At 51.6% G+C, this 22,845-nt stretch overlaps 5 protein-coding genes across 29 annotated transcripts; 2 read left to right on the top strand and 3 right to left on the bottom strand.

Moving 5' to 3' along the window:
- Positions 1–114: 114 nt before the first annotated feature.
- On the bottom strand, positions 115–9,455 carry PROSER3 (proline and serine rich 3). 16 transcript variants are annotated; one of them, XM_023524197.1, is made up of 11 exons: positions 9,125–9,454; positions 8,572–8,637; positions 8,003–8,099; positions 7,490–7,741; positions 6,557–6,684; positions 6,344–6,453; positions 5,596–5,720; positions 5,351–5,493; positions 3,120–3,295; positions 1,936–3,006; positions 115–1,796 (listed from the first exon to the last, which is right to left on the bottom strand). In XM_023524197.1, exons 4-11 carry the CDS (start codon positions 7,642–7,644, stop codon positions 1,692–1,694), a joined length of 2,013 nt encoding a protein of 670 aa, XP_023379965.1. In that variant the 5' UTR covers positions 7,645–7,741; positions 8,003–8,099; positions 8,572–8,637; positions 9,125–9,454; the 3' UTR covers positions 115–1,691. The 16 variants fall into 16 exon arrangements, with proteins under 16 accessions (XP_023379965.1, XP_023379961.1, XP_023379963.1 ...); XM_023524193.1 differs by having other exon boundaries at positions 7,490–7,692; positions 9,125–9,453; XM_023524195.1 differs by having other exon boundaries at positions 7,490–7,692; positions 9,177–9,453.
- A 596-nt stretch (positions 9,456–10,051) lies between these two features.
- On the top strand, positions 10,052–12,950 carry HSPB6 (heat shock protein family B (small) member 6). The gene is made up of 3 exons (XM_011381806.2): positions 10,052–10,623; positions 11,594–11,716; positions 11,836–12,950. The coding sequence occupies exons 1-3, from the start codon at positions 10,426–10,428 to the stop codon at positions 12,007–12,009; spliced, it is 495 nt and encodes a 164-aa protein (XP_011380108.1). The 5' UTR covers positions 10,052–10,425; the 3' UTR covers positions 12,010–12,950.
- Positions 12,951–13,001: 51 nt separating this feature from the next.
- On the bottom strand, positions 13,002–19,911 carry LIN37 (lin-37 DREAM MuvB core complex component). 5 transcript variants are annotated; one of them, XM_023524208.1, is made up of 9 exons: positions 19,619–19,911; positions 15,107–15,182; positions 14,874–14,924; positions 14,514–14,543; positions 14,347–14,432; positions 14,083–14,261; positions 13,366–13,506; positions 13,204–13,277; positions 13,002–13,119 (listed from the first exon to the last, which is right to left on the bottom strand). In XM_023524208.1, exons 2-9 carry the CDS (start codon positions 15,172–15,174, stop codon positions 13,038–13,040), a joined length of 711 nt encoding a protein of 236 aa, XP_023379976.1. In that variant the 5' UTR covers positions 15,175–15,182; positions 19,619–19,911; the 3' UTR covers positions 13,002–13,037. The 5 variants fall into 5 exon arrangements, with proteins under 5 accessions (XP_023379976.1, XP_011380104.1, XP_011380105.1 ...); XM_011381802.2 differs by lacking the exon at positions 19,619–19,911 and adding an exon at positions 17,732–17,953; XM_011381803.2 differs by lacking the exon at positions 19,619–19,911 and adding an exon at positions 17,732–17,951 and having other exon boundaries at positions 14,095–14,261.
- PSENEN (presenilin enhancer gamma-secretase subunit) lies at positions 19,011–20,362 on the bottom strand. 3 transcript variants are annotated; one of them, XM_011381799.2, is made up of 4 exons: positions 20,201–20,362; positions 19,918–20,009; positions 19,471–19,575; positions 19,011–19,292 (listed from the first exon to the last, which is right to left on the bottom strand). In XM_011381799.2, exons 2-4 carry the CDS (start codon positions 19,976–19,978, stop codon positions 19,153–19,155), a joined length of 306 nt encoding a protein of 101 aa, XP_011380101.1. In that variant the 5' UTR covers positions 19,979–20,009; positions 20,201–20,362; the 3' UTR covers positions 19,011–19,152. The 3 variants fall into 3 exon arrangements, with proteins under 3 accessions (XP_011380101.1, XP_011380102.1, XP_011380103.1); XM_011381800.2 differs by having other exon boundaries at positions 20,132–20,243; XM_011381801.1 differs by having other exon boundaries at positions 19,918–20,068; positions 20,201–20,240.
- Positions 20,363–20,379: 17 nt separating this feature from the next.
- Positions 20,380–22,729, top strand: U2AF1L4 (U2 small nuclear RNA auxiliary factor 1 like 4). Of its 4 annotated transcripts, none has more exons than XM_011381796.2 (9): positions 20,380–20,545; positions 20,691–20,778; positions 20,919–20,969; positions 21,177–21,243; positions 21,326–21,345; positions 21,450–21,548; positions 21,727–21,860; positions 21,975–22,070; positions 22,497–22,729. In XM_011381796.2, the coding sequence occupies exons 1-9, from the start codon at positions 20,502–20,504 to the stop codon at positions 22,579–22,581; spliced, it is 684 nt and encodes a 227-aa protein (XP_011380098.1). In that variant the 5' UTR covers positions 20,380–20,501; the 3' UTR covers positions 22,582–22,729. The 4 variants fall into 4 exon arrangements, with proteins under 4 accessions (XP_011380098.1, XP_011380097.1, XP_023379978.1 ...); XM_011381795.2 differs by having other exon boundaries at positions 21,326–21,375; XM_023524210.1 differs by lacking the exon at positions 20,919–20,969.
- Positions 22,730–22,845: the final 116 nt, after the last annotated feature.

Genomic DNA, 22,845 nt, shown 5'->3' with positions numbered 1-22,845 from the left:
GGTTTTTTCAAAATGGCTGAAAACAAATATTTACCATGTCTGACATAAAGAAGCTACTTTTTACAGAAATCTATTCCATTCTCCTTTTATATAGATGTCAAAAAATCCTGATTATATATTCTCCAACATTTTATTATGAAAAGTCTCTAACATACAGCAAAGTTGAACAATTTACAATGAACATCCAGATCTTACCATTAATATTTTACTATATTTGATTTATCTCACATCCACCCATTACTCTATTCATCTACTAATCTAATTTTTGTAAGTTCAAAATAAATTAAAAACATTGGTTTATTTTCCCCTAAATACTTCAGTATGCATATCTCTAGAGTTCAATATTTAATTTTTCTTTTGAGGTTAACTTATGTACAATGAAATCCACAAATCTCACTGAATTTTGACAAGTACACACACCTGCGTAACCCAAATCCCTACTCAGTATGGGAACTGGAGTTTTTATAAGGACTCCAAAACAAGAGACAGGAGAGACAGGAGAGACAGGAGAGACAGGAGAGACAGGAGAGAGAGACAGGAGAGAGAGAGAGAGAGAGAGAGAAGAAACCAGGTGGAAATTGTATCACCTTATCTAATCCAGTTTAGAAATTTAAAGCAGTACCACTTCCTCTGCATTGTTTGTGGAGGCGGTCACAAAGTTCTGCCTAGCTTCAAGGAGAAACACAGACAATACTTTTCAATGGGAAATGTTTCAAAGAACTTGCAGATAAAACAAAAGGCTTTTTAATAGTCCAGACAGGTGATTATAGCCTAGACTAGGGTGAAGGCAGTGGAAGGGGGAGAAGGGGTTAAATTTTGGATAGAATTTAAAGGCAGAGATGACAGGACTTGCTGGTCACCTGACTGTCTGTGAGGAAAAGAATGGGGTCAAGGACGACTATGAAGCTTTTAGACTGAACAGGTAGAAAGATGTAGGTGAGGAAAGCTTGGCTGGAGCAGGTTTAGGGGGAAGATTGGGAGCTCAGTTTAAGACCTGTGCAATCTGAGACATCTTTTAGACCCTTGAGTAGAGATGGGGAGCAGGTAGCAGGATACAGGAGTTTGAGGTTCAGTGGCCGGGTATAGGCTAAAGAGAGAAATTTGGGGGCTGTCAGAACAGAGATGGGATTTAGACCCATGAAGCTAAATAACAGCACCTGAGAATGAGTGTAGACAGAGATGTCAAGGCCAGGGCCCTGGGGCACAGCAAAGTGACAGGTTGATGAAGAGGAGGGTGGGGTGCTAGAAGCAGGGGAAGAAAGTGTTTCAGGGAGGGAAGGATTAAAGCACCAAATGCTGCTGTTGGCTCAAGCAGGATGTGGACAGAGGACTAACCATTGTCCAACACTCCAATGACTCCATTAGCTTCAATCCCAAAGGGCAGTCCCTTCTATCTCATCTGAGACAGAAGGATCCACTCCTGAGTTACAGTGAGTCCCAGTCTTGCCTTAAGTCTTACCTGGAACACCTCCCTGCCTTGCCTTCAAATAGGATGAAATCAGAAAAGACTTTACATCAAGGGTCAAAAATTAGGGTGGGGGTGGGTTGGGGAGCCATTTTCCTAAATTAGCATAACTCTTGGCCTTTCCGGAACAACTTTCTCAGAGAAAATCTGAAAACAATACTTCCTTGGGAAAAACGGAATTTGTACAATCAAAGTTGTCTGGCCTCAAATGAGGTTCCTTCTCTCCTCAGCCACATCCTTGGGCACCTGGGGGGTGATCTGGCTGGAGGAGACCAAGACCCTTGGGTCTTCTGTGTGGCCCACCAGGAGGGATAATCGGGCGTCCACTTTCCTGGAAAAAAGCCAGGTAATAGAGGCTGAGATATGTGCTCAGGATTGGGATCTGGGGGTGTGGACGGCTCTGGAAAAGGAGCTCAAGAGAGTTGTCGCAAGATTCAGGGGCCCGTCGTCATAAATCCAGAGATAGTCACCTTTTCTGCCGCCGCAGCTCTGCCCTCTGAACCCTCAGCACCTGCAGTACAGGGTCCTCCTGGAACTCGCTGCCATCGGAGTCTGGGGGGGAAAGAGAGAGCTCCAGGGGGCCAGACCCATTGGGTGCTGTACTGCTGAGACTCGGGCAGCCCCGCACGCTTCAGCTCACCTTCAGCAGCTTGCAGAAGCTGGGCGGCCTGGGAGAGCAGGTCCTCTGGTGGGGTGTGGTCAGCAGAGGGTGAGGGTGTGACCACACCCTCTAGAGACCCCGCCTCGAACGGAGCGGGAGAGGCCTTGCCGTTTATAGACGCCTCCTCAGCTGGAGGAGGCGGGACCTTAGGCTGAGGGTGCCTGACTTCACCCGAGGGAATGTCTTTGTCCTTACAAAGCACCAACCCAGCTGCTGGGAGTGTGGCCTTGACATTCCGATTCTCCTCTGCTGGGGTCTTCGCCTGCGGAAACTGTGTATTAGAAAGAGGAGGCATGTTCTCTGAGCGATGGGGCATAACCTTCGTTTGGGGGTACTTGGCCTTGACTTTCGAAGATTCAGCCTGAGGTGGAGGCCGGCCCTCAAGCTGAGTGGGTGAGTCCTCCAGGCAGTCCGGGAACAGCCGAGCTGTCACTACCTGGCCCAGGGCGCCTCGGAGCTGCTGGTCAGGCCCCTTGTCAGCTACCTCCAGTTGCCTGGCAGGCTCCCGGCGTGGGGCTCTAGCCTTCCGAGGCTTAGAACCCTGCCTCTCAGGCTGGGAGGGGCTGCTTGGTGCAGGGGTGTGCAGGCCCTGGGGGTCGGTAGGGTGTGCGGGAGTAGAGGCTGGGGGCATTGGGGGAAGGGCCCCGAGAGATACCCAGGGACCGGTCTGAGGGGCCCAGAAAAACCCATGGGGACTGGGGCCCCAAAAGATGTGTGGAGAGAACCCTGGAGGAATAGGAGGCCTCTCCACACAGACGCCTCCCACAGGACTAGGCCGCGCCACACTGCCCCAAAGTGGGACACAGTTAGGCTGTGTGCCCAGGGAACTAAGCATCTCCGCAGGGGCAGAAGAGGTCTGCAGACAGATGGGGACAGAGACCTGAGAGGGAGAGAAAGTGAAGAGTGTCCTCAGTCCCACTCAGTCTTCCCCTTCCTTCAACGTCCCTTAGGATACCTTCTCAGCCCCTCAGGCTCCTCCTTCCCCCATCTCACCGGAGCAGTGAAGGCAGGGGTCCCTGGTAGCATCCAGGTATTGTCACCCTGACCTCCTTGAGCCTGTTCAAGCTTCCGCCGCTGCCTCCACTGGTATAGAATGTCATCCTCTGGCCGCAGGGGTGCTTGGGAGGAGACTGGGCCTGGAGCAGGGATGGGGGCTGGTGCTGGAGCTGCTGGGGGGGTAAGTAGAGGGAAGAGGGGTAAGACAGAAGCCCAGGTGATGAGCAACCCAATGACAGCCTGAGCACACAACCTTTGACTGTACCAGAAGGCTATTCAGACAAGCTCTCCAGATAATGTCCAACTCCTCTCTGGAGTGGGAAGTGGGGAAGGAGCAGAGTCAGAGGAGAGAGAACTCATAGATTTCTCAACTCGTCATCATTCAATTCTTCCTTCATTAACAAATATTTATTGAGCTCTTACTATTGAGCCAGGCACTGTTCTGGCTCAAGGGCAGGGCCATTGGCTGTCCCAAATCCAGCGGGGCAAAAGGACATCTTTCCCATCACCCAGAGAATCATTTCATCAGTCATGGTCAATAGGGCTGCCATTATCTCTCAGAAGCTCTACCGTTTGATGGTGCATGGGATGGGAGGGTATCTTATCATTTCAGATCTCTTTCTACTCCGCTCCTCTCTATATCATTCAAAAACATGTATGGAAAGAATCCTGTGATGCTACTTCCAAACCTGGCCACTTCCCTCTGCTCCTCAGGCTCTGGCCCAAGCCAAACTATCAGTGTCTCTCACTGGGTGTCGACAGCAGCCAGAGGAAGTCTGTTAACATTCAAGAAAGATCATGTCCCCTCCCTACTCAGAATCGTACCATGGCTGCCCAGTGCTAAGATAATGCCCAAATGTCTCACGATACCTATATGGCCCAACGTAATCTGACCCCTGCCAATCTCTCCCGCCTTATCCCACACTACTCTCAGCCTTGGCTCTTGCCTTTTCTAGTCCATTGTCTATACCATGCTCCTTCCCACCTCAAGTCTTCTGTACATGCTACAGGGCTCTTGTCCCCACTTTCATCATTCAGGTCTCCACTGAGATAGCACTTCTTCTAGGAAGGCCCTCTCTGACTTCCCAGCATCACGATCCTCTCCTGCATGGCCCTCATTTCTGCTTACATTTCACATTTGTTTGTGGGGTTGTGTAGCTATTCTCTGCTCCACACTCACTATGCTGAAGGTAGGACTATGAATGGTTGGTTCGCTGTGGAATCCCTAATCCTGCTCACAGGGCCTCATACACAGTAGGAATTCAATGTTCGTTAGATGAATGAATGAATAAATTTAATCTGCAAAACAACTCATGAAGTAGGTACGAGTTTTATCCCCATTTTACAGATGAGAAAACTAAGGCTCAGGAAGGAAAGGTAAATAAAAGGTGAAGCTCAGACGAAAAGAAGAATGAGACAGGCAAGTGCTTGAGCAGGATCACACAACATGCACAAACACCTCTGTTGACTTATGCTTGCCTGTCCCCACTCACAGGAACCCATGAGACATACAGAGCACCTATCCTGTGCACCACGGCATCCCAGAACCTGGACACAGAGTAAAAATAACAAAAACGATGGCAATAATAGTAACCCAGGGTCTTAATCTCATCTCTGAAGTCTTGGGGACAGAAATTTGAGTGTTTCAACAGTTAGCATGTTTTAGCAAAGTTGCATGGTGTGTACAGTGTAGACAGGGGTCTGGGACAGTACCCCAGACTCAGACCCATTGGTATATGGTTGAACAATATACAATGGCCAATATTCAACCAATTTTTTTATTTACAAAGGCAAAATTTTCATATGGTTTAACATAATATATCAAGAGCAAAAAGTATGAATAGTTATCCTAAATGAAATTAGAAAGATAGATAAATAATAAATATCCTTCTCGTTGAGGTCAGATTTTGCTGTCAAATCAGGTGTGATGCCAAATTTGCAAAAAGCCTTCTGATTTCAGAGCTTTGTGTTCAGAGTGGCAGACAAGATGCAGAGAGAGAAACTGTCATACTGATAGCTACTGTTAACAGAGCTGTGCTAAGTACTCCATGTATTCACCAACTCATTTAATCCTTACAACACCCACAGCAGAGGAATACAATTATTATCCCTGTTTTAAAGTTGAGGGAATAAGGATGGGTCAGAGAGGCCTAAGGTCACATAGCTGGTTAGTGGCAGAGCTCAGATTCCCACCCAGACTGCCTTCAATCCTGTCTTCCAGAACTTACCATGTACCTTGGGGTCTGAGCCCTTGCTGGATTCAGGAGTGAAGGTCACGGAGAAGGGTGAGAGGCCATCAGAGCTGACAGGAAATGAGGAGCTGCTGCTGGTATCGCTGGGGCTGTGGGAGGAGGAGGAGATGGAGGACTTGCTGTAGGGAGAAGGCAGAAGTGAGGCAACAGAGTAAAAGTAACAATGGAGGCAGTGGGCTGGGCCTGGAGCTGTGGGAGGATGATGAGGGTCGGGGAGGCACCTGTGTTTCAGCAGCCTGGCAGCTCTGCTTTGCAGGCTCAGTGTTTCCAGGTCCAGCAGGGATGAGTTCCATGTGTTGAGGCTCTGTGTAGTGAGAGGGTCAGAAGCTAGCCCCCATCCTAAAGCCTGCTGGGAAAAAGGCTCTAGATGGAAAGCCCAGAGTGCACATCTGCTTTCCACCTGGTACCCTCACATGCTGGCTTAGAAACTGCTCCTCCTCCTCAGGGAAGAGTGACCCAGTTTTCCTCTGTGGATCCACACCTCTCAGTGCAGTCATTCTTGTGGGAGAAAGGTTAACCCTACCTTCATGACCAGGCCTAGCTAATCACAACATTCCGTCCTCTGGTTCACAGTTATTGTGAGCAAGTGAGAGTAAGCCCTGGTCCTTTGGATGAAGCTATTGGAAAAGCCTCCTTTCCTGTGGATTAACTAAATAAGTTAGAAACTTACAGCTAGTGGGGCCATTAGCTACTATGAAGGGAAAGCCTGCCCGAGAATGAGTCCAACAAAGAGGAACAGAGAGCCAATAGAGTCAAGCTCCTCCCAAGAGTTTTCAAACATCTGGATCCAGCTATGCCTGAAAGCATCTACTTTTGGATTTTTTGTTTTGTTTTGTTTTAATTTCATTAGCAAACAAATTCTTCCCTTTTTGTTTAAGTTTCCTTGAACTGGGGCTTGACTCTAATTCTATCCTAGGGTTGGTGCTATCAGTTCAGATACATAAGGGAAGGAGTGGATGGGGATGTCACCTGCTTTATGTCCTGAAGGGGGTCCATAGCCTTAGCCTGCGATGCACTGGCAACCTTGGCAAGAGTCGAGACTGCTGTATTGAGTCTTCCTTCTGGTTCATTGGCTCCTGCTGAGAAGCCCCAATTGATTTAGGAGGGCCAAGAGGACTGGCTGCTGAGGGCATTGATTAAGAAAGGTTTTAGGCCAGGAGTGGATGGAACTGAAGCAGGTACCTGCTACAGGGTGACTGCTTGGGTCTAGAGGTTCAGGCCGTAGCCACCAAAAGTCAGCTGAGGTTGGGCCTGCAGACTGGCGTTCCTCTCGGCTTGTGGGCAGAGCTTGGCGGAACCGGTTTATGTACCTGTGGGCATCAGAGAATAGGAGATGAATGGGGTGAGGAGAGCCAAATAATAACAATAATAATCACAATAGCCAATGTTTCTGAGCACCATGGCAATGCCTGGTAGTTGTCCCTCAACAGCTGTTCTTTCTCATATAGTAATGCGGTATTATGTAAGACTACTACTAGGGACATAGCCACTCTTCTCTAGATACATTTACCAGGTAGCTTTATGGCTATGTAACTAGGTCCTTGACTAACATGGTATGAAGAGATGTGATTCTGCAAATGGATGTGGTTGGAAGCCATGTTGGTCTATAAAAGAAACAGCCTAGGGGTGAGAGGGCAATAAGACAGAAGGAAACTGTGTCTCTGAGACCTCAACTAGGAGTTGCCATATTAGCCTTGTTTGCTTCTGCGTGCACTGTTAAGTGAGAGAGAAACAGAATTAATTGTTTAAGCCACAATTAATTTGGCACTCTTTGTTACAGCAGCTGAACTTGTGCCCTACAAATCTAAGCACTCGCTATGTGATAGGAATTGTTATAGATGCTTTACACACAGTAAATAACTCATCGAAAGCTTAAAACAGGCCTAGGGGATATATGTTATTAATATCCCCAATTTACAGACAAAGAAACTGAGGCCAAGATGATACATAGAGTGAGTAACAGAGCTGGGATTTGAACCCAGGCAGCTTAGCTCCAGAGCTGTTAACATATATGAAATGTGGTCCTAAAAGTGTTGCATAAATAGCTTTGGCTATGATGATTATTATGGGATGCCCCTCCAACTTTTCTTTCCTCCCAGGGCTGCTGGTACTTACTTGGCTACCACAGAGTCACCACCATCAATCAGGGTGGGTGGTAGGGAAGTGCCCATATGTTCCTCAGTGGCGCTGGGTGGGGAAGAGGTCCCTGAGCTGGATGGCCAGGACTCCTCTAACAGCTCAGGGCAGTTGAGACCTGTGGCCAGGGCCATGGGAGTTTCTGGGATTCTGGATCTTTGGTAGCTAGATGAGCTCAGAAACTAAGATAGGGGAGGTAGAGAGAAGGAAAAGTGAGACATGGGGTCATCCCTGTAGGAAAACAAAGACACAGGTGAAGTCTCAGTCCAGAGGGGAAGGAAACATAACCCACAAAGGTAACCACTCAGAATAAATGAGGCTGTGATGGGGGATCCAGGTGGTAAAGGACTGGATAAAGGTAGGGCCATGGGAAAGGGAGGAGGGACTGTCTCTTAATCTCTTACCCCTGTCTCATCATATGTCTTTCCTTCCCTCTAGTCATCAGCCCCTTGCTACTAGGCTGGCACACAGCACTCTATAGGGTATCCTCACCTTGGCATGCCAGGTCTGGCGTCAGGATGGCCAGTAGTCGCTTCCATCCAGGGGAGCATCCCCAAAGGGGCTATCTTGGGTAGAGAAAACTGGCAGACTGCAAAGGGAGAGTGGGGTTGGTAAGCAGAGCATGGTCACTCAGTGGTCACTTCCTGTGAGGGAACCGGGGTAAGGGTGGCAATGGGGTGGGAAGATGGGAAGAGGAGGGCAGAACCAGACTATAATTCCTATGGCTTCCTGGAAGAGGTAGACTGTAATTCCCATGAAGCACTGTTGCACATTAAAGATAATGATACTGTAGGGGGAGGGGCGAGGGAGGCGGTAGGTGGGGTAAAAGGGGTCAAATATGTGGTGACAGAAAGAAATCTAACTAGGAGAGGTAAACACAATGTAAATATACATATGCCTTACTGTTAAAATGTGTAGCTGAAACTTACTGGATTTCGTTAACCAATGTCACCATAAAAATAAATTAGTTAATTAAAAAAAAAAAGATAATGATACTGGAGGCACGATTCCCACCAGCCCTTGGAGCAGCCTCCAAAAAAAAGAACCCAGGAACTACTCACGGTTCTCTCAACACTGGAACCAATGTAGGAGAAGACGTTTAAAAATACAGACTCGTGGTCCTCGCCCTAGACCAAAAGAATCAGAATTATCTGGAAGGGGTGGAGTGGTGGCTAGGAATCTGTATCTTTTTCGGAATGTCCCAGGTGGAGCTCGAGTTAAGAACCACAGCTAAACCCTATCACCGTACGTTTCCCATAAGTCCTTGGGACACGGTTTAAGGGAAAAAAGGGTAGATGGACTACAATCCACATCAGTCACTGGGCTCCGCGTAAGCAAGAAGGGTCAATACAACACCTTTGAGAGTCTGGAGACGGTTTCAAAATTAAGAAACTTAATTTCTAAGTGTGGCCCCTGGATACACTTAGAAGGAAGAAAAAGCCCCTGGGGCCACTAAGAGAGCGAAACGCAAGACGCGATAGAATCCCCGAGAGTGAAATCCAAGACTAGAGCAGCCAAAGGCTGTGGAGCATTTTGGGAGTTGTAGTTCCATGCGGTTGAGAACAAGAGACTCTGGACCCTAGTAAACCTGACTCTATGCTGCATAGCTCTCACCTTTAGTCGTCCCCAGATCTCCAGTGATTTCCGAAAAAGGGATCGGCCTTACCTGCAGTTTATCCCTCAGCTGCCTCCGCCTGCTTGGCTCATTCACCCGCTTGATTCCGCGTGCATCTTTGTCGCTTAGCAATGCCCTATCAGTCCCGCTAGTCTCTGGGAGTGCCCACGCGGGAAGAGAGCGGCTTCCAAGGCGACCAATGATAAAAAGGAAAATAACGGTAATTGGAAAGTGGCCAAAGGCGGGAGTCTCACAACTGGCTCTAACGTCTGCCTGACCGAGAGAGAGCGGTTGGAGAACCTTAGCGTTCAGGAGTAATTGGCAAGCCTGTGGACCAATCAAAAGGATGTGAGACTAGGTTCGAGGTTAGGAGGAGGTTCTAAAGTACACTCGCTTTCCTACAATCTTGTCTTCCAACCACGCCTCTTATTGCTGCAGGAATCTGGTCCAGACTCCATTCTAACTACCGTTTTTTTCCCCTTTCGGGGGCAATCAGGGAGACTGTCCCCTCTCTAACGTCCCTCCATCAGTCGGACCTGCAAGCCCATCCGTTCGGTCACCTAACCACTTCCGTCTTACTGCAGGGGCAGCTGGTTGCGCCATGTGCCAGGCCTGGGCTCCTGGCCGAGGTGGCGGGATCAAAACGAGCTATTTCGGGCCAGGCGCGCGGCCCCCGGGGGGCCAGCCGGGACTGTTCTTACCCACGCCCCCTGGCCGCTGCTCACCTGGCAGACCCCTCTACTCTGCACATCCGAGGCTGAGTCAGAGTCACAGAATTAGGTCCGGCTTGCCGGGGGGCTGGGCTGAGATGGTAGTAGGGTCTGTTATGTGTCCTCCTGACAGCCTGGCCCGTCTACCGCATTCTCAGCCCAGGATTCTGCTCCTAACACCGCCATGTACGTCATCCCTAGAGCTGCCTGCGAGGCGGGGGTGGAGTAAAGGGACTAAGAACTCTGCGGAGGGCTTCTCAGGCCCTGGGTCTAAAACGCCGCGCTGTGCTCCCTACTCCGGCAAAGCTCCGCCTCCTCAGCCTTAGTTTCTCCTTCGGGAAATTGGGGAATCTTGATACCTCTCTGGCATCCAGCAGGCGCTTACTAAATGGCCAAGTCATTGTCGGGCTTTCTAAATAAGGCTCTATTAGTGGCCGGGTCTGGCCGCGGTCCCAGTGTCCCCGGGCGGCCCGCCGAGGGGCGGACACATGGCGTACTATAAAGCAGCGGCGGCGCACTGAGGGGTACTGCGGCTCCTAGGGCGGCGGCGGAGGAGGAGAAGGAGGAGAAGGAGGAGAAGGAGGAATAGAATGGAGATCCCCGTGCCCGTGCAGCCGTCTTGGCTGCGCCGCGCCTCGGCCCCCTTGCCCGGGGTTTCTGCGCCAGGGCGCCTCTTCGACCAGCGCTTCGGCGAGGGGCTGCTGGAGGCCGAGCTCTCTGCGCTCTGTCCCGCCGCGCTGGCGCCCTACTACCTTCGTGCACCCAGCGTGGCGCTGCCTACCGCCCAGGTGCCAGGCCTGGGGAGGGGCGGTAACCCAACCACTTCCAAGGCTCGTGGGCCCGGTCACTCTGAGGGGAAGAGGGAATGTCCCTTGACTTTGAGCGGGGTGGAGTCCGACCACTCAGACGGGCTTCCAGAGTTCCCTGAGTACGGAATCTCAGAGGTCAGATTACTGAAGTGGGTCCGAGGTCCCCGTGGATCCGAGGAGGGTCTCAGCTCTCAGAGTACTGATACGGCGGGGGCGGTTACTCTGAGGGGAGTCTTGGTGACTGAAGGAGGCTGGTGACCCAGGGAATCTGGGGGGAGGGGGGAGGGGAGTCCAGTCATTCTGAAGGGCGTGCGGGGCTCCCAGTGACTGCTGCGGGGAGGAGATGTTTTGTTATTCTTGGGAAAGAGGGTTTGGAGACTATATGGGGTGAGTGTATCCTGGAGAGGCAGAGCGGAGGAAGGTCCTGTGACTTGAGAAAGCGGGGGCCTGGCCACTCTGAAAAGTGGGGGAGGAGTACTAGTAACTGCTGAGGGCGCAAGCGGTCCCGTGACTCGAGTGGGAGGTTAGAACGAGGACTCTGGAGACGGACGAAGAGGCCTCTTGGAGGTTTCTGGAGGTGGGGGGTAGCACTAAGAGCCCTGGGGGCTCCGAGGGAAAAGGGGCTGGGGAGACAGGGTCCAGGACATATTGACTATGGGGTCGTTGACACTAGTGGAGGGGGCGGGCCTCACCCTGTGAGGACGACGGATCCCTGATCTGGCAGGGGAAGGGGACCTCATTACTCTGGGTGAGAGGGAAATCTCAGTGATTACTGGGGGACAGATGAGCTCAGTTTTTCGGGATGAAGAGGTCCTTGGTAGCTACAAGTAGGAAAGGGACCCTCCAGTTTCGGAGGCCAGGGTCAGCGGCGGAACTAGAACCGATGGGGGTGGGGCCTTGCTGTGTCCCAAGAGCCTGGACGCACTGATGACACTCAGGCTGTGCGCAGGTGCCGACCGACCCCGGGCATTTCTCGGTGCTGCTGGACGTGAAGCACTTCTCGCCAGAGGAAATCGCCGTCAAGGTGGTTGGCGAACACGTGGAGGTGCACGCACGCCACGAGGAGCGCCCGGTGAGCCTGCCTGCAGGCGGGGACAGAGTCAGAATCCCGGGCGGTATCTGCCGGCTGAAGTGGGGTGGGGAAGGCAGCGAGAGGGAAGGGCGGGGCCGCTCAAACCTCTCCCCTTCCAGGATGAGCACGGATATGTAGCCCGCGAGTTCCACCGCCGCTACCGCCTGCCGCCTGGTGTGGACCCTGCCGCTGTGACGTCCGCGCTGTCACCCGAGGGCGTCCTGTCCATCCAGGCCGCACCCGCGCCAGCCCAGGCTCCACTGCCCCCGCCGCCGGCTGCTGCTGCCAAGTAGGGGTCTGGGTACGCCAGAACCCCTGGAGCCGCCTCAGGCCCCCCTTTTAAAGCCGACCTGACTCCGCCCAGCCAGATATCCTGAGCTCAAGACCACCCGCTCACCCAATCTGGATCCCGCCCAGACCCTTCCAACCTAGACTCAGTCTTGATAACCTAGGCCTTTCCACTGATACTCCTACTCACACCCTCTCCCGCTTTTAACCCCCCACCCCAACCTCTCTAGCTTCCAGACCCTACAAGCACAACCCTTCCACCTATAGCCTTCCATTTCCATCCACCCCACTTTCTTGGCACATAAGCCCATTCAAAACTGTTTCCTTCTGACTCCTCTATGAAAACATCTCCACACCCCATTTCATTCCCCTCCTCACTTAATACCAGATTATGGTGTAGACAGCCCTGTCCCCACCCTTGGCCAGTCAAGTATACCTGCCCCCCCCCACCCCGCAACCCCCAGAAATGTCCCAGACACTGCACAGACCTCCCATCTCAGACCACCCAGGCCTAGGATGGTCTCATTCCAATCAGACACTCCACTCCCTGCCACCCCATCCCCAGAACCCATCTTTGGATTTGAAACTTCAGCCAGCCACCTTCAGACTTTTAAATCCCTTTTCTGACCCCCACCCTTGGACAACTATTCTAGGCCAACCAGGACCCTCAACCTCAAAATGTAGATACCCCGCCCATCTCCCCAGACTCTACAATATCCTAGTTCCCATCCCCAGCTCTACCCAGGACCCCTGTCATTTTGTCATGACCCTCAAGTCTCTAACCACATGTAATCCACCTTCCAGACCCCTCCCTCTATTCTCCAAGACCCAGCCAAGCAGCCACTTCTTCTATTCCTCACAATCTTTCTCCTTCCTTGAATTTCCTGCTGCCCCATCCCTCACTCCTACCTAGATCCACTCCCCTAATAAATGTGCTAGAGCTGTGCCATCTGCTTTATGTCTGGGCGGGGAAGGATGGGCTAGAACAGTCAGAAGCCAGTGTGAGGAGGTGAATGTTTATTGGGGTGGAATATCATTGTCGCTCATACATCTCCCGTAAAATCTTCATGCTTTCTGAGTAACGAAGCTGGTTCCGATGAGATGCCTCCTTCCACCTGCAGTGGGGGTGGCGAAGCAGAGGGAGAACTCAGCAGTTGGGGCAGAGACCATAGTGGGGCAAGCAGGTTGGGGATGCTCACCTCTGGCGGATGCGTTTCCAGCGTTGCATATTGCGGTAGATGAGTGTGGAGGGTGAGGGCTCAGGCTCAGAGGGCTGTGTGGACAGACAGGCCAGGCTGGGTGGCCATGCCCAAATACCACAACGTATGTCCCATAGCCCCAGGCCAGCCTTGCAGACCCACCTCATCATCAGGGGTACCCTGGGTCTCAGGCTGCAGTGGGGATGGGATTCGGGATCTGCAGGCATCTCCAGGTGGCCCAGGGGCTGTGGGCGGAGGCAACTTGTACACGTCACGACTCTTGCTATTGGTGACCTCTGAACCCTGGGGACACAAGATCCCCACACCAGACCCAAGAGTGTTAGAGAAGAGGGCCAGAGGTACACATTTCACCCCTCCTGCCTTTCCCAGGGACAAAAGACATGAGGGTCTCACCAAGGACCTGTACTTCGGAGTCATGTCTGATAAATGGGGACCTTACCAGTTTGTGGGTCAGGTCTACCTGCCCAGGGATCTTTGTCTTCTGTCCAACCCAGAGACCCCCATCCACCCCTGCCCAGCCCAGGGGGCCTCCATCTGCTCCCCTAGACCAGGTGGCTGTACCTGTTTACACTAAGAACCCCTGCCCGGCCCCCTAGCTCTTGGAGACCCCAATTTTAGAGGTCACATATATCTGTCCAGGGGAACCCTGACCCCATTCTCCCAAACCAGGTAGCCATGTCTATCTGTTCTAGAGAGCTCTATCCATACCCCCAGCCTAAGGGTTCATATCTATGTGCCTCACTGGATCCAGAAGTCATTTAAGGGACACAGAAACCTGTCTATCACACTAGCTTGGGAGGTGGGGTACCTTGTGACCAGCTACCCACTGCCCTCCCTGGCTGTTGGGCAGAGGCCTACCACCCATCCCACCTCCTCATCCTCAGGCAGTGGGGGCAGTGGTGAGCTGGGCGAGCGTTCACGCTCACGCATTGAGGGGCTGTTGCGCATCCATGCACGGCAGATTGGATACAGTGGTGTGTTCTCGCTGAACTGAGCCAAGTCCACACTCCGGTCAAACAGCTTGATCACATATGCATCTAGGGTGGTGGGAGTGGGAGGTATGTGAACATGCTCACATAACCCTCTATCGTTGACCACCCTCTAGGGCTACCACCTACTCACTGGATCGCTGTGGCCCTCCCTCGGCCAGTCCATCATCCATCTCCCTCCTCTTCTTCCTCCGCTGGTGGGGGAAGCGGGCAGATGGCCTGTGTGGGTTGGGAGAACCTCAGGACTAGGGAGGAGTCTAGGGACCTCTCGTTACCTGGCTGGGGCCCTTGCCACCTTACCGTTTGCCAGTGGCCGCGATGGAGCAATCCCTGTGGAGAAAGACAAGGTGTCAGCAGGCTGACTCTTGAACAAGTGCCTGCTCAAAACTCCCCAAATGGCACCTAGGGATACTAGGATCAAGCCCGAGATGCTCTCACATGGACCCCACCAATCTCTTAGGCCTTGTGTCCCACCCATGCCCCTGCGGTTCTAGGTACCCACTATGAGGGGACCTAAGCTTCTGTTGCCCCAAGGATTTCATACACATAGTGGTTAGGGCTGTGGTGGAGGAAGCATGGGGCAGAGTGGTCAGGGCTTGGATGAGGGAAGAAGTCATCCACCACAAACCCTCAGATACAGATCCCATCAACAAAACTTACTTGTTGTGGGTGTCTGAGGGGGTCTTCCCAGCTTCCTCATCCAGACGCTCCCTGGTAGCAGAAGAGAACTGTGGGCTCAGGGTTCCAAGGGCCCAGAGTGGGAAGGCACTCCATGGGGCCCCTTCCTCCCTAAGCCAGGTTCTGAGTTCCCACCCAGATCCACCCAAGACCAGAGGGTCCAACCTGCCAGGGTTCCCAAAACCCTATAACCCTATGCTAGCCCAGGTCCCAACCTGTCCATGTGACTCTTCTCCAGCAGACACTGCAGAACAGCATCCAGTTGATTCCGGGCCTTGGCCATCTCCAACTCTGGGGAAGAGGGTACCAAGTAGAAGTCAGTTCCCAGACCCTAGGCAGGTAGGCAGCCAACTGGACTGGGGAAGGGCATGCATAGACCCAGGCGTGCTAAGAGGGTGCATGGGCAGATACTACTGAAGTGATGAGCAAGAGCTCTCGGTTCCAGAGCTGTCCTACATGCTCATGTGTGACCTAAGGCAAGTCACCTTACCTCACTGAGCCTGTTTCTTCATTTTGAAAATGGGCCTCCAAATGATAAACTGTCTGCTAGGACTGTTCTGAGGTTTAAAAAACCTATGTTGTATATGAATCTCTTAGCAGAATGCAATAATAAGTAACGTATACAAAGTACTTATTATGTGCCAAGCATCATTCCAACCACATCACATATATTAACCCATTGAATTCTCACAACAACCCTGGCAGGTAGGTATGATTGTTATCCCCATTTTACAGATGATGAAACTCAGACACAGAGATGTTAGCTACTTGCCCAAAGTTACACAGCTAGAAAACTGCAGGGATGAGGATTTGCGCCCAGGCCATCTGGCTCCAGAGCTGAAGTTATAAGGCAGGGGCTCAAACTGGGTACAGAATCTAGCCCCCTGATGTGCTTTGTTTAGCCAAGGCAAGTGGTGTTATTTTAAATATGAATTAAATCTGAATGACCTGACGACATTTAATAATTGGGAGAGTTCACTCAAAATGCCCATTTTGGCTCCCCCTCCACCACCTTCCTGCATGCCACAGGCCCCGCCTGGCCCTGTCAGCCCGTGTGTTCGTTTCCTTTCATCACAGAACTTAAGGAGGTAATGATGTTATAAATATTCTCCTCTCACCCTATAAGGTGTTCGCTCTCCTCTTCCAACTGGTAGATGCTCTAGCCCAGTGCTCAGAGCCTAGAAGAATACTTGGGGACATGATTTGGCCAGCCCTTGGACTTCCTGAGGTGACCAGGAGACACAGAGATTCCTGACATCACTCAGAGGAGAAACAGGGTCGGGGTGGGAGGTTGGGGGCAGTTGAGATTCTAGCAAAAAGCCTAGGGCAGGAGCCAAGGTATGGTTCATGTTCATATCTATTTCCCTAGCCTCTGCTTTTCTCCTGAACCTCATATCTTGAGATCCCATTAACTCCTGGACACCTCTCCCTGGACATCGCATAGGCTCTTTCCACCTACTGTATCCCACACTGGCCTCAGTGTCTCTCTAAACTTACCCTCTTTCCTGAGTCCCCATCTTAGGGATAGCCTCACTGGCCCCTAGTCCCTCCCTGGGCCTCAACATAGACACTTCTCTCCCTCTACCACCCCAGCCCATCAACCCCATGATTTGTCCACTTGGCCTCCTAAGTTTCCCTCCCACATCCCGACCCTACCCCTACCACTCTGGTCCTTTTCCTTCCTTCCCCTGGGCTCCCAGCCTCAGTCTTCCCTTCTGAACAACCCTCCACAGGGTGGCCAGGAAAATGTTCCTGAAACCACACCTGACACGAATCCGCCCCTTAGAACCCTCCGTGATGCTGCAGTGTCCCAGGCTAAAGTCCAAGATCTTCAGCCTGGTGTTCACAGGCCTCCATGACCCAACCTAGCCTTTTCTCGACCACCACCCCACCATCATTTGTAGTCAGTCCCCCTTCACTTTTCCATCCTCGATTTTTGGCATTTCAGGAGCATCTTCATTAACTCATTCCTCCCCTCCCTGAGCTCCCCATTTCTCTCAAAGCAAAAGCCAAAGTCCTAACCTGGACTCATAAGATCTCTCTCTCCCCTCCCCTCTTTGCCCCTATCTCCTCACACTCTCTATCTCACTCACTCTGTTCCAGCCACACTGGCCTCTCTGCTGGTCCTTGAATAGGCCAGACAAGGCTTCCACGTCTGGGCCTTTTCAAAGCTATTTCCTTTGCCTGATATGTTGTTTCTTCACATATCTTCATGGCTCTCTCCCTCACCCTGCCTCACTCCTGATCTCCCTACCTTCTCCTTTTTTGTTTTATTACCACGTATACCATCTAATATCCTACACCATTTTACTACTTTTTTTTTTTTTTTGTCTGGTTTCTGTGTCTCTCCCACAGTCAGTCCTGGGTTCCTATCATCTCAGTCCCAGCCCTAAAGGGCTTCCTCTCTCTCAGCTTGTTTCCCTATCTATCATATTTCCTACCTCCTAGGATTATTGGGATACACTGACTGCCAGGATTAAAAGCTTCCCTGCACATCATGCACTCAGCACAATGCCTGACTCATAACCACTGCTGGAAATAGAGAAATTGAGGCAGAGCCAAGAAAAGAGTCCTCTCAGAGTCGCGGCTCGAGACCCCCGTGTCTTACCGCGCCACATTGACTAAGTCACCATCGTTCAGTCTCAAAGCTATCTTCAGCACAGACCGGGAGGATATGCAGGAGGTGGCAAGAATTGCTCGATGTCTGACATAGCCTGACATAGCAATAGTCAGAAGGGCTGCAAGGGTAAGTCGCGTAGTCTGCCTTATCGCAATAATCCTGTTTGTCGGGACTCAAATACCCGTGCTTCCCTGCAGGCCCCCGGCTTCGGGATCCTCACCTGATTTCTCCACTTTCACTTTCACCGGGAACATGGTTTGGGTCTGGCTAGCTGGATCAGAGAATCCCAAAGGAACCTAGGGTCACAAGTCAAGGCCGGAGGCAGAAGCGGAGCGGTCAAAGATAAGCTTCGTGTGCGGACACCGCTCCGCCCTGATTAGCGTCCGGCCAAGACCCCTGCTGCCGCCGCCGCCGCCACCACCTCCAGTTCCCCTTCTGTGGGCGACACCCTTCTGCAGTCGCTTGTTCCCATTAGTCAATACAACCGTCGATCTCGTACCCCGACCAATTGACAGCTGCCGCTGTCGGCTCTCAGCTCTAAGCCCCACCTTTCTGGGGACCCGTTTCCGGAAACAAACCAACGACAACCCGGGCGCTTTCTGGGAGGTGTAGTTCTAATTCCCGAGACTCTGCGCGCGAGGAACGGTGGGAGACATAGGATAAGGGCATCGAGAGGCTTTTGGAACTTGTAATGATAGAAGCTTTGAGGAACACCAATTTAGGTATAACAGGATTTATATAACCGTAGGAGTCCCTCCTGTCCCCAATAGGAAGACAAGTCTGGAGTTAGGCTGCGTTGCTTTTTACTGAGCATTTGCTAAGTGCCAGCTACCTGTTAATCTCTTTACAGGCACAACCTTATTCACTTAGCAAATATCTATTAGTGTGCTAGTCACTCCTGTAGTCACTAGGGACATGCAGTGAATAAAACAGACAAAATTCTTTGCCCTAATAGAGTATATATTTTAGAGGATGGCAGATAAACAATAAAAACATTTTTAATTAAATGTAGTAGGGAAAAGAATATAGCGTGAAAGGGACGTAGTACCAAGATAGGGACTGAAATTTTAAATAGGATGGTCAAGGAAGCCTTCTCTAATAAAGCAGACATCTTCAGAAAATGCGGAATTTCACTTTACCACATATGCCTTGATCCAGATAAATTCTAAGAGGTAGCATTGTGACACTTTAGATGAGCATACTAAGGCCAACTGGGAAAGTAATGTTTTCAAATTTACATATTACCAGTACAGGACAGTAGCCTCTAGTATTATTATTCCTTTATTCTAGCATTATTCCTTTCTTAATTCTGCATCTGTAAAGTAGAGTTTCAGAGCAAGAAAGTTCCTATTTCAGAGGGTTCTGAGTAGTATTCAGTGAAAAAATGCATATAATGTGTGAAGTACTAAGCCTGGCACAAAGTAAGCATTCAATAAATGCTTGTGAATATTAATAATCACTTTATGTTTCAATGTCCAAAAGATCCCAGGAAGTCGACATAGAGAATTAGGATCATTTATTTGGAGGATGTCCTCAGAGAACATAGGAGATAGGAACAAGTCTTAGGGGCTTGAGAGCGGGCTCAGAGTAGAGGAGCCCATCCTGGGAGAATGAGCAGGTCCCAGCCCTGTGCAGAAGTTGTCAGGGGGTACCCAGGGGTATGGTGAAGGAGAGGTAGTCCCCAAGGGCACCCCAACGGGGCCGGTAGATCTGGAAGATGGTGATCCAGGTGGTGAGTACAATCACCCAGAAGAGGAAGCCCACAGCCGAGCGCCACACATCTGTTTGAGGGAACAGGAGTGGAAAAGGTTGGCTTCCACCTGCTCTCTGGTCACCCCCGGACCAGCTCTCTCTTCTCTTTCACAGAACCCCAGAATTCTGAAATTTCCATTCTTCCCTCCCACCAAAGTGCCCCCACCCCCATCACATGGTCTTCTTTCAACTGTGCCCTGGACTCACAGCCTTTGATTTGGCTCTGCTCTGTATATGCCGGGACAAGGAAGGCCTCTCGGAAGAACCAGAAGATATTGACCAACCAGAGAAAAGGCAGGAAAGCAAAACCACCTAAAGAGGGTGGGGGAGAACCCAACAAAACAAACAAACACACCTGAGACATAATCTCTGCTGTTCGGGACTCAGGAATCCCGGCTCCTCTCTGGGATCCAGGAATCTGATTCCTCAACCATCTCTTTCTTAGGACGCAGTAGTCCTCTCCTCCTCTCTTGGGACCAAGAAGTTGAGGCCCAGTCTCCTCCTTCCTCAGGACCTTCCCTCAGACCCAGGAGTCCGCGACCTCGGCCGCTTTATCCCTTAGATCCAAAAATCCAGGCCCCTAGACCTTCTTCCCTCGGGCGCTCTAGTCCTCTCCCCTCTCTTCTCCTGAGACCCTAGGAGGCTGGCCCTTACCTAGGTAGTACTTCCGGCACAGGTTCAACTTTTCCTCGTTGGACACTCGCTCCAAGTTCATAGCTGCGCTGCGGCCGGGTTGTCCCGAAGGTCTGCGGGGCAAGACCTAATCCTTAACACTGAGATGCTAGGATCGCGAAAAACCATGCCCCTTTTACAACGAAACAGATAAATTGAAGGGTGGGTTTGCTAAAAGAATGACACCGCCACCCACCTCCCACCAAGCTGAATGGGTTGAGATGTTCTTTGTTTATTGGGGTGCGCGAAAAGACCCCCAGCTCACCAGTGGAGTCTACTTCCTTGGGCTTGGACGCCTTTGCTACTTTCAAGTACGGACGTTTACGCGAGATGCCGCAAGCATCTCTGGAATTTGTAGTCTTTTTTGATAGGCAGCGCTGCACGCATGCGCTTTCAGGGAGCTCCTGCTGGTGATTCTGAGGGCGCAGTCCTCCAACACGCAAGCGCACTAGGTAGTTTCTAAGCCCGCGATAAGCGTCTGAAGGCAGTGAAGAACTACACTTCCCAATGCTCTTAAGCAACGGAAGTGACTTAAGAGCAGACAGAGTTGGAGGGTTCGGGTAAAAATGGCTGAATATTTAGCTTCGATATTCGGGACTGAGAAGGACAAGTGAGAACCGGCGCAGGGTGTGGACCCTCGCGGGGCTGGGGACGGAGCACTTGGTTCCCTGGTGGCTGGGCAGTGTGGTACGGTGTTTCAGGGGTGTCCGGCTTCCCCGGCCTTCGGTTCACCTCTATCTTTGCACCTCTTTCAGGGTTAACTGCTCTTTTTACTTTAAGATCGGGGCCTGCCGGCATGGGGACCGGTGCTCCCGGCTTCACAACAAACCGACTTTCAGCCAGGTGAGATCCAGCATGGAGCCTGGGGGGTTAACTTCTCCCAGCCATTCCCCTTCTGTTGTCCATCATCACAAGGTTCCGCCTTTTCCGGATTTCTAAGGTCCACCCTACCGTCCGGCTTTTTTCTTGTCGGACTTCTGCAGGTTCCATCCCCAAACTTCAGGCCCTTCTCCCAGGAACTTGGCCACGGCCCCGTAGGTACAGACTACACCCCTGGGCTGTCCCTCACTTCTCGGTCCTCCCGCCTCTCTTCTGGTTTTCTCAGGAGCAAGCATCGCTGATGCACTCAAGATGCTTAGGCTTCTTTGGCGCAAGGTCCCACCCCCAACCTTTGTACTCCGCCCCTTTGCACGTAGCCCCGCCCTCTGCGCTTTGGCCCCGCTCCTTTCAATTCTATTCAGACTGTAGTGCTGCTCAACCTGTACCGGAATCCACAGAACACTGCCCAAACCGCAGACGGATCGCACTGTGAGTGAGGGACGCATCTTGGGGACAGGGCGGACCGCCCTTAGCGGGCCACTCCCTGATTCTACCTTGCCCCCTCCTTCAGGTCACGTGAGCGACGTGGAGGTGCAAGAACACTATGATAACTTCTTTGAGGTGAGGGTTGGCAGGGGCGGGTTGAGTTTTCTGTGAGCCAAGAGCTCAGCAGATTTCCTCTTGGTCTTCCGCAGGAAGTGTTCACGGAACTGCAGGAGAAGTACGGGGAGATTGAAGAGATGAATGTATGCGACAACTTGGGGGATCACCTCGTGGGCAATGTCTATGTCAAGGTGATTGCTTTCCCCCCATCAGAGCCCAGAGGTGGAGGCATTTTAAAACCTAATGGCCACCATTGAAGCTTCATTAGCTTGAGGTCCATCACTAAATCCAGTCCAGCCCCAGAGTTGCTAACTAATCCGCTGAAGATTTCTGAATTTGATTACTAAGCCTGACCTACTTTTTCTTCAGTTTCGGCGTGAACAGGATGCAGAGCGGGCAGTGGCTGAACTCAATAATCGCTGGTTCAACGGGCAGGCCGTGCATGCCGAGCTGTCTCCTGTCACCGACTTCCGGGAGTCATGCTGTCGGCAGTATGAAATGGGGTATGGCATTTCACGGGTACGATGGGTTCCTGGAGTCCCAGACTCCTGTGTATGTGCTGAGAAGGGGGCCTGTCAGTGATAACAGCCCCCTCCATCCATCCATCTTTAACCCAGGGAATGTACCCGTGGTGGCTTCTGCAACTTCATGCACCTGCGACCCATCTCCCGGAATCTCCGGCGGCAGCTCTATGGGCAGGGACCCAAGCACAGGTACCTCAGGACCAGACTGCCCTAAGTCTGGAATTGAGTGGGTGTCTCCAGTAGGCAAGGGGTGCGTCCTCCATCCCTGCCTCCCTGAGATGGGAGTCAGTAGGACCTAATACTTAAACTTTATGCCAGGTGCTCTCCTAAGAGCTTTACTCATACCCTAAGGCCCCTATACCCTGAGATGAACCTGATCCTATGCCCCAATAACAATGTCTCAAGCCTTTGGTATCCTCAGACTGGCACTGAACCCCATCGCAAGACCAACACCTAAGTCTCAACCCCTAAACCAGCCTGAACCCCAGACCCAAGACCAAGCTTAAATCTACAGTCCTGAGATCACCTATCCTGAAATCACCCCCCAGGAACTCTAATTACTTCACCTGTCCTGCCCCATGTCTCTAACCCTCCTCTCCCCACTCCTGTCCGCAGGTCACCCCCAAGGTCCCAGACCCACCACCGTCCCCAAGAAAGAAACCGACGACGTTCCCCAGACCACCGGCATGGCCGCTTCTGAGATCTTGGCCGTCTTGCCCTCCACTCTTGACAGGCACAGATGTTCCTGGCCAGGACTCCTCTTCAAAGCTCCCTTAATTCCCCAGGGCCATCTTCCCCAGCCTCTGGATCTTACTGCCCCTCCCCTAATAAAATTTCTGTATTGAGGATTTGTAGCTTGAGCCTAGCTGTGGGCTGGAGTTTCCTTCCACCCCCACATCCACTGACATAAAGGAAGTAGGCTGGACTCTGATCAAAACCACAGGGAGGATCTTCAAACAGTAGA

Source organism: Pteropus vampyrus, unplaced genomic scaffold (assembly GCF_000151845.1).
Source record: "Pteropus vampyrus isolate Shadow unplaced genomic scaffold, Pvam_2.0 Scaffold452, whole genome shotgun sequence".
NCBI lineage: Eukaryota > Metazoa > Chordata > Mammalia > Chiroptera > Pteropodidae > Pteropus > Pteropus vampyrus.
The sequence above is the reverse complement of the archived record's forward strand: the minus strand, read 5'-3'. Positions and strand labels throughout refer to the sequence as shown.

What these genes read in the sequence shown, in the direction of transcription:
- U2AF1L4 (XM_011381795.2), top strand. Translation starts at nt 20,502, where the DNA reads ATGGCTGAATATTTAGCTTCGATATTCGGGACTGAGAAGGACAA. An exon ending in ACAAACCGACTTTCAGCCAG is followed by an intron (nt 20,779 to 20,918) that starts GTGAGATCCAGC and finishes GGACTTCTGCAG; the next exon opens with GTTCCATCCCCAAACTTCAG. An exon ending in GGGCAGGGACCCAAGCACAG is followed by an intron (nt 22,071 to 22,496) that starts GTACCTCAGGAC and finishes TCCTGTCCGCAG; the next exon opens with GTCACCCCCAAGGTCCCAGA.
- LIN37 (XM_011381802.2), bottom strand. Translation starts at nt 17,765, where the DNA reads ATGTTCCCGGTGAAAGTGAAAGTGGAGAAATCAG. An exon ending in ATGAGGAGGTGGGATGGGTG is followed by an intron (nt 13,507 to 14,082) that starts GTAGGCCTCTGC and finishes TTGTGTCCCCAG; the next exon opens with GGTTCAGAGGTCACCAATAG. An exon ending in TGGAAACGCATCCGCCAGAG is followed by an intron (nt 13,120 to 13,203) that starts GTGAGCATCCCC and finishes CCCCCACTGCAG; the next exon opens with GTGGAAGGAGGCATCTCATC.
- PSENEN (XM_011381799.2), bottom strand. Translation starts at nt 19,978, where the DNA reads ATGAACTTGGAGCGAGTGTCCAACGAGGAAAAGTTGAACCTGTGCCGG. An exon ending in GTGCCGGAAGTACTACCTAG is followed by an intron (nt 19,576 to 19,917) that starts GTAAGGGCCAGC and finishes CACCCTCTTTAG; the next exon opens with GTGGTTTTGCTTTCCTGCCT. An exon ending in GCAGAGCCAAATCAAAGGCT is followed by an intron (nt 19,293 to 19,470) that starts GTGAGTCCAGGG and finishes TCCCTCAAACAG; the next exon opens with ATGTGTGGCGCTCGGCTGTG.
- PROSER3 (XM_023524197.1), bottom strand. Translation starts at nt 7,644, where the DNA reads ATGGCCCTGGCCACAGGTCTCAACTGCCCTGAGCTGTTAGAGGAGTCC. An exon ending in CCCTTCAGGACATAAAGCAG is followed by an intron (nt 5,721 to 6,343) that starts GTGACATCCCCA and finishes TTTTCCCAGCAG; the next exon opens with GCTTTAGGATGGGGGCTAGC. An exon ending in CCCCTGCCTTCACTGCTCCG is followed by an intron (nt 3,007 to 3,119) that starts GTGAGATGGGGG and finishes TCTCCCTCTCAG; the next exon opens with GTCTCTGTCCCCATCTGTCT.
- HSPB6 (XM_011381806.2), top strand. Translation starts at nt 10,426, where the DNA reads ATGGAGATCCCCGTGCCCGTGCAGCCGTCTTGGCTGCGCCGCGCCTCG. An exon ending in TGGCGCTGCCTACCGCCCAG is followed by an intron (nt 10,624 to 11,593) that starts GTGCCAGGCCTG and finishes GGCTGTGCGCAG; the next exon opens with GTGCCGACCGACCCCGGGCA. An exon ending in CACGCCACGAGGAGCGCCCG is followed by an intron (nt 11,717 to 11,835) that starts GTGAGCCTGCCT and finishes CTCCCCTTCCAG; the next exon opens with GATGAGCACGGATATGTAGC.